At 36.7% G+C, this 16,195-nt stretch overlaps 1 protein-coding gene across 4 annotated transcripts in view; it reads right to left on the minus strand.

Moving 5' to 3' along the window:
• The window catches only part of TTC29 (tetratricopeptide repeat domain 29), a 163,082-nt gene that overhangs the window by 60,927 nt on the left and 85,960 nt on the right, over window positions 1–16,195 (minus strand). For all 4 annotated transcript variants that reach the window (XM_016158901.2, XM_016158897.2, XM_016158904.2 and 1 more), the window contains one exon: window positions 4,822–4,913. In XM_016158901.2, coding sequence (XP_016014387.1) covers window positions 4,822–4,913 — 92 coding nt within the window. The remainder of the gene's footprint in view (window positions 1–4,821; window positions 4,914–16,195) is intronic.

Consider the following 16,195-nt stretch of genomic DNA (forward strand, 5'->3'; position numbering starts at 1 on the left):
ATAAAAATATTAATAAGTAAAACATTACGCTGCTTAGAATTTTGAGCAAACTTGTAAATTTCTAGGACTAAAATGTTTTATCAAATTGATGTTAACTCTCCAAGCTCTTTCTTACACTGTAATATTAAAAAAAAAAAATGATGAAATAAGAAAAAAAGTAGAGACTTCTTTGCATGTCACTTTAAAATCTTAGGGAAAAAATTATTATTTTCATTTAGCTAAAATGGGCTCACTGAAGCTTATTTATGTTCCTTAAAGCAGATTTATTTTTGATGGAAGTCCATTTTGGATTAAGTTTGGCCTGCTGAGGATTGTTAAATCACAACACACACCAACAAACAAAAAGAAGAAGCAAGTTCGGTGAATAAAAAATACAAAATAGCATAAATAAAACTATTGAGGGGTGAGTCGAATTGTCTTTCTCCCAAAGGAGCAACAGAGATCTAAAATTATCTGGAACTCACTCCAACAAATAATGTTACAGAAAAAGTCTATTATAAATTATATGCTCCACACGATGCATGTGTACATTCTATTGCCAGCAAAGTTGCTAATACAGAATCTGAAGGATAAATATTATATGTTGCTTAAAGGATTTCCAAATTTAAAAGGTAGCAATAGATTTAGAAGCCAGTCTTTCTTTGGAAGGGAAAGAATCAAATATTTTCTTACAGAAAAGCTACAGATTATTTGTGTGAGTTAAAGGACAAGGTTAAAATGTTAGACAAATATTAATTCCAGTTTTCTATATGCAGTGCACAGGTGCAAATGGAACAGCATATTATATGGTATAATCATTAAATTCATTCAACCAGACCTTAGAGAGTTAAAAACATATATTCTGAGGAACAGGACTCCTCGGTCCAAAGAATGAGAATGAAACAGTGCAGAATATTTGTGTATCAAGGTGATTCCAGTTTCCAACTGGGAAAACAGGACCGTTAACACCCACATCCCCTGACAACTGTCCAATTATGTATATCACACTTGGCCTACTGTTTGCAGTAGAAGTAATCAATAAAGGATGTGGTTGAGTGAACATAGATTTTGGTTGAACCAATGCATGAAAACTTAATCATTTACTCAGAGAGAAAAAATCAAATAGAGCAGAGATGAAACAGCCACTAAGGGGTTTGTTGATTGTGCCACCAAGTTTGTGGGCCACAGATGAAAGTAATAAGGCAAATGGAATCAGTGACAGGAGAAAATGTAGAAAGCTGTTCTTAATTTCATGAATTAATAGAAATGTTGTGATGTATTTTGGGGGGTCATTTTTAGGAAATTTTGCATCAAAGCCTGGATGTTCCGTTTTAAAGAATATATGAAAATTACTAGGGCATGTCATTTCTCTCAAGCAAGAAGAAATTAATTTTCAGCTATAACAGAAAGGTAATTTGCACACTTGAAAGTTGGTACTGATTCATTTGAAGAGGGCCACTGTGGAAAGTTTTCTAGGAAATAATTGAATTCGAGTTTGCAAGAAAATTTGCAATTTGTAAGGAATAAAACCATGCTAATAGTGACCAATATGCCTTGAACAATTCTCATTTTAGTGGTTCCCTGTCCCCCCCCCAAATATTCTTTTAAAAAGTCATCCTGATTATCTTGGAAAGCCATGGCATTTTGGTAAATTAGTTATTTCAGTAAATGAGGCCAAAAAATGCTGTAAGGAAAATTGGGGGGGGGGAGGGGTTTCCCCTCATTGTATTTACTCAAATTGTCTGTCTACATGTAATAGTAATGTTTGCTTGGTAATTTCTCAACTCTCTGTTTGTTTTATGAACTATAATTCTGGCTTTCATAGTTGTGTCATAGGCAATTGCTTTTATTTTAGACTATCAATTCTTTTTTCACTAGTATTCCAAGTAGGAAAAAAAAAATCGTAAATGCTTATTTTCTGTTATGCTGCTTAACATTATTCAGACCAACAGCAAAAATAACAAACCCTGTGCACTATTAAAACCTTCCTTGGTAATGCTAACACCAGGTCTAGAATTACCAAATGGGCAACTCTATACGACTAAATCTTAGGTGGTGTGTTTTTCAATCGAAGCCACAGTATAAATTCTTATAACCGTTTTAGAAGCTTCCAGCCTTAAAGCTTATTCACCTTTCATGCATGCTCAGCTGATGGCCTTGACATGGCTTCCTCTTCCATTTCCTCTAAAGAGATAAAATATGTTTATAGAGATAGGGCTACCATTAGTGAGACTTGTGCAATTGCACAGGTTGGGAAAAAGAGATTTAGAAGTGATACTAAGCTTCATCTGCAGCTTGATTTATTTCTCGGCTGCCACCAGCATAATTTCCTCTATTTTGGTTGTGCTCCATTTCTTCTGCATATTGCTGCTAATCTGAGGACAGTTTAGGACTACAAAAGGGATATATGTACGTGTGTGTGTACGTGTGTGTGTACATGTGTGCATGTATCAAAGAACACCAAGCCCTTAAAGAGAAATTGTCTAAAAATGACCACAAAATTTAGATCAGAGCGTTTCTAGTAATTAGTGGGCTTGATTTTATAAGGCTTCTCAGATATCCAGGATGATGTCATCTATGTGTATAGAATTTTTGTTTTTGAAACATCTCTCTGTCTCTAGAGTTATTTTGCACAAATGACAAAAAAAATATGCCAAGGCTTATACTCCCCTGAGCGCCCGTGCATAACCACCGACAATGCAGCAAAACGGCAAATGTGGATTGCAAAACTTACTATAGTGTTAGGACCCTTTCCCTGTGACCTCAGAAGAAGCATCTCCTGTACTTGTTTTGTGCTTTGTATAACATTATAAAATTGAGAACCCATGTCCACCATAGAAATCCTTGATGGCTTTATTGGTACTTTAGTGGACAGGAATTCTTAAAATTGGCAGTTATTTCATATAGTATAAAAGCGAGATGAGGGTAAATCTTCTTCCCAAGGCAGATTACTAGAGAGTTGAGGGGGTTGGAATAGAACTGTCCCCATCCTACCAAAAACACACCCTACTTCATGATATATCAAATATGGCTGTATTCTTTTCCACATCTAAATCTCAAATAATACTTAAACAGCCAAATTAAAACACTAGATTGGCTGTTATTGTTATTGCCAATATTTACCAGTTAATTGTTCAACTTTCCCTTAGCTTTTACTGTATAGACCAGAATTAAAATCCTGGAGTGGAGACTAAAGTACTTCTGATGAGATGCCAGTGTAACAGGTGATGATTATTTTAAGATAACCTCATGTTTTCAGAAATCTCAAAAATAAACATAAGACTACCAGTAACCAAAGGAACATTCTACTACTTGCCCTGTGACATATTAAATGCTCATAAATTTTTAGTTTATAACTGAAAATATATTTCCCTGGAGCTTTATCTCTTTAGTTATATTGGAAAATATCATTTTGTAAAAAATTATTTGACAAACATGTTAAAGGATGCATTTATTTAACTGTATAGTCTCAGGCCAGGTCTGCTACTACAAAGCAAGACAAATAACCCAATCAATTTCTACTGATTCTTGGCAGTGCCAACAGCAGAGTCAAGTAATTTAATCATCAAAATGAGCTGGACCAAAGAACACAGAGTTGGTGTGTTCCAAATAGACATTAAATTGCATACTTATGAATCTTTTCTTTGTGTTCGAATGTCTGCTTCTTTCTGGTTGTTACTTGGGAAGTAAAAGTTTAAGGAATAGCTGGGTTGAGCTTCCATGGGCCAATCGCCAATGTCTGGAGGGACCACAACACTCACCCGGTCCTGCCTTTCTTGACAAACGTCCGTTCTCCGCTTACAGATATGTCTGTGTCCCTTGTCATTTATAGCCAGTGATAAGTGCTTTGCGTTTTATTTCGTATTTTATAGGACGCTTTTCATTTCATCGGCATTGGTATTTTAATATTTATTTAATGATTTATTTAATATTTAATGATTATCCTCTTGGCGGTGGTGATTATATGGTGATGATCCACTTTCAGTTCACTAGGCATACAGTTTTAAACACCTTTCAAATAACAATTTTACCTTTGAAAATACTACCCCGTGTGTGTTTACAAACGGGAAGAAATCAGAACTGGACACAACCTATATCTGTATCTATTATTATTATGACTAGCATTATTAAAAAGCCATACCTTGGCTATGAGATATATTAAAAACCAAGGCCTTAACTTTGATAACTTTTCTTGTTCTTATTCTACCTTGGCTTAAATTATATGCTAATAACCCTACTATATAATGCAATGATTAAATGGAGCATACAACAGGTACAGTGCAATAAGTGAAGGCCAATCACAGATTTTCCATGGAAAAATTGGTACTGGAAGTTTTTCCGGTATAGTTTTCTTGAATTTTTCTGTTTTAAATGAAAATTGGGAATATCGTGCTTGCACCCAATCGTTTACCCAGGTATGCTCCAAGGAGAGAGATCTTAAGGGGAGAAGCATGACTGAAGTATAAATGGAAACTTTCCTCAAAGAAGAAACCTGGAAAGGCTACGCGGAGCCGCAGCTACTGAAGCGTACTGTATATTTCTGTGCTCTCTGCCTTTTAACCTGTGAGCTGTGACCCGATTTTTCCCTTTTGTGCAAGGTCGTCACCAAACTTACAGAAAAATTAAAAATAAAATAATGCGAAGGAATAAACAAAGAAGAGTTTAAGTGCCTGTTTTCAAATACCACAGTGGTTTAAAGCAACATGACGAAGGGTCACTTAAGAAGGGCACTGCTCAAAATTTAAGCAGACAGTAATAGAAAGCGACAGACCTCAAACAATTTAAGTCTTTCACAGTTGAGTGAATTCACAGTGACAGGAAGACAAGGATGTGCTAACTCACCTCTGCAGGACTCTGGCGATTGCTTCATAGGCTCTCCCCAGGCTGAGATCATCATCCAAGTCTGTCGAGATTTTACCATAAGCGTTGAGGACCTATCAGGAGAGAAATACATATTAAACATATAGCCCAGCCAGATTCACTGATGCTTCATTTCATCACAGAAAAGATGAAAATTTATAGTTGTCGTTAATGTCATCGTAAAATATGTTTGTTTGTTTATTAAAAATTCATGTTGGTTTGGTTTATTTTTACCTACAGTATAACTTGTTTCTCAGAAGTCTCTTTAAACCATGACAGTGAGGTCTTACTTTTGTGAAAATAATTCTTCCCCTGCACAATCCAAAATCTTCCAATTTATACAACTTAGGTGTGAAAATAATTGAATGGCTTGCAGCATTATTTTAAAATATGAGACTATTATCTAAGGTAATATAAGGCAGATTACAATATTCTACTATGGTGGCTTAAATATCACTTTTCTTTCTATAAATAGCTATTTGAAAAGCATGAATTTAGGTGCCAGGCAATTTCTAAATCCATCATTTTATTAGGTACATATCTCACAGTTTGTACACGTATTCAGTATACACTAAAAATATTTCTTACAAATGTACTTCATTACCAACAATCTCTGCAATAATCAAAAAGTTATGGCTGCCACAGCCAAACGTGTGATATTAATTTAATTTAACACTGGCATCATCTGTATGGCATAATTTTCTTTTTTATTCCTTTTCCCTTTCGATGGCCAGGAGGAGGAAAAAACACGTAAAACAAAATTCCCATTCTTTCTTCTTCCTTCATTGTTACTTGACCTAACCTATTACACACATGAGGACACAGGAAATCTCCGAAGACCTCCATGGAAATCCTTTCCGCATATTTTCTAAGAAAGAATTAGTGAAAGTCATTTGACAGTGCCGGGAGTCAGTGAGAGGGAGGACATCGATGCATGCTGTGTGCTGCTGCCTAAATTTGGCAGCTTAGAGGCGTAAGCCCTAGAGGAGGTAATGATATTCATCTTTCTTAAATGTAAAACTTGGGAAATAATTTCAGTGAAGCCTTTGTGATACCTCATAAGATTCGGGTTTTGCATGGTTTCCAAGCATGGACTTGGCACATACTGATATTGAAACTTACTCACAGATACTTATTGACCCAGTGTTTCAATTCCCACTAAACTTGCAAAGTTAGAATATTTTATTCTTATCTTTAAGCCTTTTAATAAACCTTGTATGAACCGAGACTATTCTTCTCACTCTCCCTTGCACAGCTGACAACGCCTAGATTTAGTCAGACCTGCCTTGACTGAGCCCGTTCTGAGTCAAGGGGCGGAACCCCCGGATTATGTAATTTTGTGGGAGACCTTATTTAAATCGAGTAAATATCAAAATTTAGAAAGACACTTTCTAGTGCCTTTTGGGGGCTATATATATATGGCATCCAATATGGGGCATCCTAGATCTTTAAGATTGAATATTATATTTTGTGACCAAATCGTTTATTCGGCAGATATTGTTACTATGTGCCAGGTGCTACCCTAGACCCTCGGAAGTCTTAACTGGAAGAAACGTGTGCAGCCCCCAAGGCTTTTACATTCTGGTGGTACAGAGTGGGGACCGGGGCAGTTGTGTGAATTAGCGGTGACTGAAAACAGGTTTCTGTGGGGCTTACGCCGCTTACGCCGCACCGCCCCTCCAGGCCCTGGCCACCGTGGGCCCTGAAGCAATACAGTAACATATGGGGGTGCCCAGTTTTTTCTTAGAGGTATGGCTCTTCGGCTTAAGGATAAAAGGGTAGGTGCCCAAGAAATTGCAGGTGGATACTTCAGTGTTGATGGCTCCTTTCCCACAGTCGTGTGTCATGCTTCCAGGGTGCAACAAGGGCACAAAACAGTTCAGTCTGATTTTGGCTATACACTTGATTCTACAGAATTTCCTCGTGGAGCCAGATGTGGTCTGTTGGGATGAACACTACCTTAAAGTAACGAGACTTGATTTCATGTCCTAATTCTTTCATGCCTAACATATTTGGGCCAGGAAAGTTCGCTAAGTTTAATTTCCTCAGAAGCAGAAAAGAAACCCCACCTCTGAAAGCTGCTAGGGGCCACCATGAGCTAATAAAGAGTGCTATGAAAACCTCTGGACAGAGTCTTGGGGAATCTGTTAACCAGCCATCAGTGAATGGCGCCTGATGAAAGCTTCTCTCTTCAAAGTAAAGACAGCACATTGTACCTGTGGCTTGTGAGAGTTCCTATGTCTCCTTAAACACTTGACCTTCAAACAGAAAATACATAGGCAGTAGGGAGAACACAGGTCATTACTGGTCTGATCGGGAAACAGTCAATTCCATGAAACCCACGCTGAGAACCTTGACAAGGGCCCTGGGGAGCTCAGCTAAATGGAAGGCAGGGCCTCTGCTCCTCAGGGGTGTGAGCATGTGAGCATGGTGGGAGGGGAGAACTCAGACAGGTGGACTCATAGGGAGAAGACAAGGCAAAACCCAGTGGACAGGTGAGCTGTCTAGTTCAACCTGAGGGGACCAGGAAGGATACCGTTAAAACAAAAAATTTAAAAAATAAAAATTAAAAAACAAAAACAAACATAAAAGTTAGCGGAAAAAGAATATGAGATCATGAATCCCGTGGAAGATAAAGATGTTTCACATTGATCTTAGAGTAAGCTACCTTACTCTAAGGTATAATTTAAAAATTAATAAATATTGATCACCTAGAATCCTTAGACAAAGACTGGAAACAATTTACAAAGAGTACTTCAGGAGAGAAAAAACAAGGCGGAAATCTGAGGGATCCACTGTACTTGAACGACCGTCCCTGTGGCATGCAATGTGCTGGAAACAAATCCAGAGTCCGGAAAGCTAAAATCATCACAAATCGAAGAGGAGGGAATAAAGAATGTCAAGTACAAAATGTTTGGATAAATTAAAAATTCACATTATATTTAAATTTTATGGGCAATGAACCTAATTAATTTTTGTCGAAAGACAGAAGATAACACTGATTAAGCATCCTACTATATGAATTTCAATGAACACCAAACTGCATGCCAACATGGTTACCAAAGATGGAGAAGTTGGTTCATATACCTAATAAAGATTATGTGCTACATGGCTACGCAGTCAAATTACTCCAATAATTTCAGTGAATAATGGAGACGAAGGTATGAAAACTATTTCACTGCAAGTTTTAAAGGCGATGGACTTTATCTTCTCGCTAGAATGAAATGTATTTACTTGGCAAGACATTTTCAAATAAAATCCAAGTTCTTGAAATAATTTCTATTGGTCACCTAAAAACAAAATTAATAGAATACTTAGCATTAAAATGAAAATGCTCAAAAGAATAATGCTGGCAATATGCTACACATTCTTTGAAGAACTGTATGCTGTAAAATCAAATTTAAAGGATCATTAATTTCTTTTGCTGCAATAGTCTTCAAGAGAACATTGGACTTAAGTCAAGATTGTCATCTGTCAACAACGTGAGTGGGATACACACGCAGACACACACACATATACACACATTTTGAGCTTTGGCACTGTTAAGAAAGGGGTTCACACAAGAAGGCATTACTGGGTCTTGCAATATCAAACATCCAATTGTTTTCTTTCCTTTGCAGGCTTACAATTTCCACTTGGGTTTTCTTGGAACAGAAAAAAACTCTTGGATATTTATGCCCCCCACTTCTTGTCTTCCTCTATTTTCCCATTCCTTACCCTAATGTAATCCCTCTCTTATAGTCCCTTTATTTAGACAACATGAAAACAGAAAAAACACCCGTGATTGTGGCCCTTATATTAGCTTTCGCAATGGAAACTTACTTTAAACCCTTCGGTTGACTGTCTCTCCTGACCTAACTTTTCCTAAAATTGGATGAAATCATCTCTCCACCCCTCTGCCAAGCCAGCCGTTACAAGAAAACACTGTCCCAGTTCACTTGTTTAAAAAACCTTTTATTTTAAGATGATTGTAGGTGCACATGCAATGGTAAGAAATAACAGAGAAACCCATAAAACCTTCACTCAGCTTTCCCCAGTGGTAACATCTTGTGTAACTACAGTACACTATCACGACCAGGGAATTGATGCCGATACTTACCTTACTCAAATTTCGCCAGTTTTACATGCACTTTTGTGTGTGTGTGTGTGTGTGTGTGTGGTACTTTTATGCTCTTTTATCACATGTATAGATCCATGTAACCACCACCACAGTAAAAATCTAGGAAAGACCTATCACTACAACGATCCTTCATGCTATCCTTCCTTAGTTCTTTTTAGATGTTTACTGTTTAGAATTGAAAGAAGAGAATGATAGAGAAAAACATATATTTTCTCTTTCCTTTGGGTGAAAGAAAGGTCTGTCCTGGGAAAAATTCTTAAAAAATTTGGCATCTTGCCTCTTCCTTTTTGGAACACCTACCCTATGTGTGTGTGTCTGTATCTTCTCATGGAAATTTCTTCATCTAAGTGATAGAATGGTAGTTGATTAAACTAATTCGAACTTAGGTATAAATGAATCAAAGATCGTTACCTCTGCCAGAAGAAGCTTTAGCTTTAAAAAGAAGATGCTTGCTAGCCCCAAATCACTTTTCCTGTGGTGTTTTACGCAGTCTGACAAAGTGAGATGAAACAATTCAGATAGTGCGTGGCAGAATAATTCAGGGCAAAGGTTATAAAAAAAATGGCCAGCCTTGTCTTTAAATTCAACATTATAGTATGACATCATAAGCATTTTTATAGCATGAAGAGATTTAAAAAAGGGATGAGGGGAACGTGCAGCTGCGAATGTGAAAATTGGGTGTTTGTAAGTCACCGATACCTGAAAAGGTAACTATACACTATTTTCATTTCCTCTCATTATCACTTTCTTCATAATGTTCAACCTTCAGAACCAATGTATTATGCAAAGAACTCCTCTAGTACATTCCATTAGATAATTAGATGTAACTGCAAGACAAAATTATATATATGTAAAGTATATATATATAAAATTTCAACTCAAAGTTATATTTTATATATACATACACACATTTATTTCGGTTCTTAAAGATCTTAGTACCTAAGACAGTTAAGACTTATGGACATTGAAATTACATAGTGCTGTAAGTGTGTATAAAGGACGAAAAATTTAGTCCAAAGCCATTAATTCACTAAATACTGAGTGTCTTCTATGGGCCAAGCCTCGTTCTTGAAGTCTCATTCATTCCCGGTGACAGGGATACGGCAGCGAATAATGCAAAGTTTCTGCCCCCACACAGTCTATCCTGTATTTAGATGATGAGATACAATTTGTAATTAAATAAGTAAATGAGTGTATTTCAGATAGTTGTAAAAACCATGAGGAAATCGCAACTGGGAAAGGCTTAAAGAGAAATCTGCATTTTAGTGACAGGAACTTGTCAGAAGTGAGGAGGTGGCTTAAGTGGAGGATTGGAGATGGGAATGAGTGATACAGTGGGAAAAAAAGCTTTACATAGACACATCAGTGTCCGATACAAAGGTTTGCTTTAAAGTTCGTGCACAGAACATTCTGTCTAGTAACCTGGACTAAGCAATCACAGTTTTAATTGATGATATTAAGTGACAAACTTCAAACTGTAATTTACCTTTTTGTTTATAAAGAATTTGATTATTGTTTTAAAGACAAGGCAGGTCATTCACTTTCATCCCTTTATTCTACATGCACATAAAAGAAGTCTTTAGCAGGACATTTTTTATTCATAGTTTTGTCTTCTGCTTCTAGGTAGCTCAACGTGCTTGGTAAAATGCGCCATTATCAAGATGGTGCAGTTGGCTGCCTTGTTCCCATCATCACAAATATTCAAAATTTTATACGGAGTTGTTCCCGTGCCTAGCGAAAGGAGAGGAAATGCTTTTCTTTCTCCTGCAGGGCATGCATGATCCAAACTCATGCCAATCAGTGACATGGAGTGTAAATGGGCCTCTGAGCTCTGGCTGGTGACCCAAAGTACCATTGTTTCTGTAGGAAAATAATCCATAGAAACTAGCATACAAAATAAGTCTCAGCACTAGTCAATCTGAGATGGAAATTTTGTAATTTTGAAAATATTTCAATGAACTCTAATCCTACCTTTACTTCATAGTTTTGGTAATTTTTCCTACATACACTACATTCCTTTCTCCACTTACCACCCTCCCCCACTGCTCTCTTTCTTAGTTAATTCAATATTTGAAACCATTAGGGACTCCTACTCTGAGCTCATAGACCAGGCTTTGGAAGGGCCTTACGGGATAATTAATCAAATATCCCTCTGGGTGTTCAAGTGTTCTTCAAATATCATAGGCTTTCGAGTGAGGCAGGTTAACTACTGAGCTGAGTGACATGTGTCAAGTGACTTAATACCTCAGAGTTTGTTTCCTCAAGTCTAAAATGGAAATGTATCGAGTCTACCTTGAAGAGATGTTGTCAGGTTCCACTAAGATGAGGTGTTTAAAAGTACATACTAAGGTCCTTCTAAACGTGGAGTCTTCTGTGGTTATATAGGCTGAATGATCATGAAACCAGCCCTGATTCTGAGCTATTTGCCAAAATTGCATAAATTATTTCTTTTAATAAATCTTACTAAAAATTGAAAGATAAAGAATAAATCTGAAATTTACGTGTGTGCGCATCTTTGTTATTATTTCTCCTTAACCCAAATTATTTTCCTACAAAAGTCTGAAACATAGTTACGCACAGGACACTTTTACTAGCTAAATAAAGGTGCACATGGAAAGCGCTTATGGCAAAAATAAAAATATTTTTCATTTTATTAAAAAAGTAAAAGTACCCACTAAGGATCCAAGTAAAGCAACTGCTTCTTTTTCCAAATACTTATCTAACCTATCGCTTCTCCAATCGGAGAGATTTTGCTCCACGAAGGATATCTGGCAATGACTGAAGACATTTTAGGTCGTCATAATTAGGAGAGGTGCTAGAAGGCAAGGATGCTGCTCAATACGTTAAAATTTACATGATACCAAAGAATTATCCAGCTGTAAATGTGAGTAGTGCTTTTACTGAGGGACCCTGATGGAGCCCTCACAGGAACGATACTCATGACTGGAAGCTGTCCCCTTGTGAAGCTCGCCACTCAATCGCTGGAGAGCTGTGTGAGAAAACTATCGGTTGAGGCGAAGCAAAATCTGTAACCTCCACCTACTAGCCAAGGTTGAGTTTTGTGGGACAACACAAGATAAGTCTGTCCAGCTTCCATGTGACAGTTCCTCTGATCCTGAAAGATGGCCGACTTCCTACCGCAAAGCCCCAGAGCATCCAGAGCATGCTCTGAAACACGTAAGGATGAAACCCCAACAGTTTAGCTACATTTGAACATTTTATTTCTAGTTTCATTTATATCTATAAGAGTTCTAGAAGAGTTTAAATAAACCCACCTGGACCAAAATATATCATAAACCATCTAAGGGCATCCACTGGATCTGTCTGTAAATTATAAAGTTATGAGTCCATTGCTTAGGGTTTTTTTTTTTAACCCTTTTCTTCCTTAACCACCATAAAAAAGCAGCACAAATAACATTTTCTTATACATTCCCTATACAAACTCCAAATGGTGACATTTCATAATGAAAGCACTGGGCTTAACACAGTACATTACTTTGAGGAGAAAAAGGCAATAATACAGATTTATTCTTGTGTAATAAGAAATATAAAAATAAAAAAAAAATCGAGTTGCCATCTTAAGCTTGAAATCATTGTCAAATCTTATCGGAAACATATTTATTCTGATTTCTGGCAATCTAAGCCCCTTTAGCCATTTCACAGTTGGTGAGCAGAAAGGATGTTTCTGCCTCATTTACAGTGTCTGAACATGATTCAGACAATCAACTGCAACATTAGTCAAAGAAATCAATGGCTAATGATTTCTGACAAGCACTGCAGTAACAGGCTGAGGATCAGGCTGGCAGCAACTGCATTCAGAGCGTTTTACTGGAGCCAGCAATAGGCAGTGCCGGAAGATGACAGAAACACGGTAAAAGGAACTGGCCTCACATCACTTAAAAGGTCTTACACACTTCTGCCAGGGCATAGTCTCTGATATGCAATAAATACAGTACTCCTTTTCTACAAATACGTTATAGCCCATAGACACTGAGGACAATCAAGTGTGCAGCTTGTAATACACACAAAAGTAGTTAATTATTTTGCAGTCTGCTAAAACTATATTATTAAGTTAAGAGTACTCTGGACATACTATTTACATTGATTATTTGGGGTATGTACTCTTTCTCCTTGAAATGTATCACTCATCATTTGGATTGTCTGTTACACACTGACTGTTTACATCACTTATCACATAAAGTGAAAGCCATATGGTCCAGTGCAGAAGGGACTGAGTCTTAAAGGATATTAGGTCTAGTTTCCTTTTTGCCATGAACTCAGAATGTGACCTTGGACAAGTCACTTGATTACCTTGAGCTTTAGTGTCCACGTTTGGAAGATAATGGGGTGGGAGCAAATGATGTAGAATTCTCCCTTTCAAAAATATGTCTTTAATTTTAGGACTCTACCTTTTTAGTAATTTAAGATATGCCCTAATTGTTTTAAATCATTTATCTTTGGCTTTAAAATCCTGATAAATTTATTTTATGTTGAAAAATTATTTTTAAATGATGAGTCATTTCATTCCACTGAAATTTTATTTTCATGCTTTTCCCCTCCTTTGAAAAATTTTGTATCATCTTAATGAACTACTTTTTAAAATATGTCCCTACCATGAAATAGGTGATAGCAAGGAAAAATAAATCTATAATGCTTTCAGTTCATTAAATAACAAGTGCTACAAATGTGGTGGTAGCAAATTTTTTTTTCACAGTCTGAAATTTTAAGAATTTGATAGAAATTCAAGGTTATCCTAAAATTTCATAAACTGAGAGTTGCTAGTTAATTTCTCACATGCCAGAAGTTTACGTTGTATTTTCAAAGGCTATAGAAATAGAAATATATCTCAAAACTTTTCCAAGAATCTTCTCTCACCTAAAACTCTTTCTCTACACATCCAATATGTGGATGACTTTCAGACCTCAAAATGATGAGCTAGAGTTCCACTTACGGTTAAAAAATGTTTCCTCAATACTAACTTGGAACATATTACTCAAAACTGACATTTTCTAAGTTGGTCGTTATAGTTTTATATTGTTAATAAGGAATATATTTATGAATAATTATTCTAATTCTCAATTGTTATTATCTATACCATAAATATGAAAGCATGGAAATATTTATCCTGTACAGTCCAATCAATCATAGTGAGAATTATATTTACAGGTCCTTGAAAAACAACTTTCCCTGGTCTTAATCTCTTGCTAGGGAAAGCCTTTGGGCTTTGCTTTGTATTTCTCTAGGAGGCCTTTGACCAAAACAAGCTGGGTCCAGTAATCTGTGAGGGGGCCTCATCTAAAAAGTTCTGTTCAATGGCAGACTATAGTGATTAGTTAGTCCAATCATGTTCTCTTAGGTAATTCAGACTGACTGGGCAGTTAGTATGGCAGGAATGAGATGAACATCAAGAGAGTGACTGAGTCATGTCAATAAAGTGAACCAAACCAGCTGCTGCTGAGGGGATAATGAAAACACTCAGCCCTCGTCTTCCGGGGCCTTCCACTTCCCAAGAATCTTTCAGTCCGTGAGGCCCAATCGTCTGCTAGGCCTGGGTGTTCCTGGGACGGGGTCTCTCTCATTGCCACAGGACTCTTTATGGCCAGTCCCCTTACTTGAGGTGATGAATGAATCTCCTCTTGAAGCTGAGGAATAAACTGAGAAGTACTGAGACGTAAAAGGTCTCTCTAGAGATAAGTGGCAAGTAAATAACTTCAAGTCTTTTCCCTCTCTGTGTTTATCAGTGGGAAATAATACGGGCTGATTCTTTCCATGGCAATAGGCCAGTAGACACAGGTTATAGGAAATGATTAAAGATTTCATTGTCAGAAAAGATTTGAAGGGAAAAAAGTGTGTATTTTTTTCAAACTAAGAAATTCTCAACCTCCGCTTGGTTATGTTTATATGAGGATGAAAAGTGAGTGTGACAAATCATTCCATTATACCTATGATAACATTACCAGTGATTTCAGTTCTCCATTATTTATGGAGACCAAAGACGGTGGTGGCAAACTGAATCGAATGAAGTGCCAGTCAAATCTAATTTGACCAAGCATGTATTGTCACTCACTTTGCCAGTGCAGAAATGTCAACATCTATGTCTTGCTGAAATATGCAGGACTCTGGGAACCTCGCCCCAGCCATACGGACCTTCCACTGTCAGGAATCAGCTCAGTTCTCTCCACTTCCTCAGTGCTTGTACACACACACACACACACACACACACACACACACACACACAGCGCTTCTCTGTGTTAGTCGAGCGTATCATACGTGTCTACTTATTAATATTTGTCTCTCTCCAATTAGATCACAAGTGCCGTGAGGACAGAAACCTTATCAGTTTTGCTCTCCATTGTACCCCTAGCTCCTAGTCTTACGTTAATGTTGAATATATTGTTGAATGAATATGGTAGAGCCCTTGGAAAGTAGTGGTAGTGAAGTATCTGTAGAAACATTAATGGTGAATATAAAGAGTTTTGATCTAATATAATTATTATATTATATATAACTAATTGACTTAAAGAAAATGAGCTCTTATATAGTTTTATATAATATTAATATATATTTTATACATAGTAGAGCTTATTAAATATATGACATGATATGATATAATGTTTTCCATTATATCTCACTTGATAAAGAAAAAAATGGCAAATTTGGCAAATTGTGGCAAATGGCAAATGGAAAGTATGTTAAAAATTTTCAGTTAACAGCCAGTCCTGGAGAGTTTGAATATCAAAAAAGAGGCCAAATTCCTGAAGGAAGAAATAAGTGACATTTCAAAATGACATAAGCACCTCTATCTAAATGTGTGCTGATTTCAACAGCACGGAACTGGTGTAAAAACAGGCACATAGATCAATGCAGCAGAACAGAGACCCCGGAAATCAGCCCATGCATATATGGTCAATTAATCTATAAACAAAGAGGTAAGAATATACGATGGGCGCAAAGGCAGTCTATTCAATAAATGGTGTTGAGAAACTGGACAAATACATGCAAAAAAATCAAACTGGGCCGCTTTCTTACATCACATACAATAATAAATTCAAAACAGATTAAAGACTTAAATATAAGACCCAAAACTATATAACTCCTAGAAGAAAACACAGGCTGTAAACTTTCTAATGTTGCGCCTAGTAATATTTTTTTCTGATATATTTTCTTGAGCAAGGAAGATGAAAGAAAAAAATAAACAAATGGCACTATATCAGACTAAAAAGATTTTACATAGCA

Source organism: Rousettus aegyptiacus, unplaced genomic scaffold (assembly GCF_014176215.1).
Source record: "Rousettus aegyptiacus isolate mRouAeg1 unplaced genomic scaffold, mRouAeg1.p scaffold_m13_p_16, whole genome shotgun sequence".
In the NCBI taxonomy this organism is placed as follows: domain Eukaryota; kingdom Metazoa; phylum Chordata; class Mammalia; order Chiroptera; family Pteropodidae; genus Rousettus; species Rousettus aegyptiacus.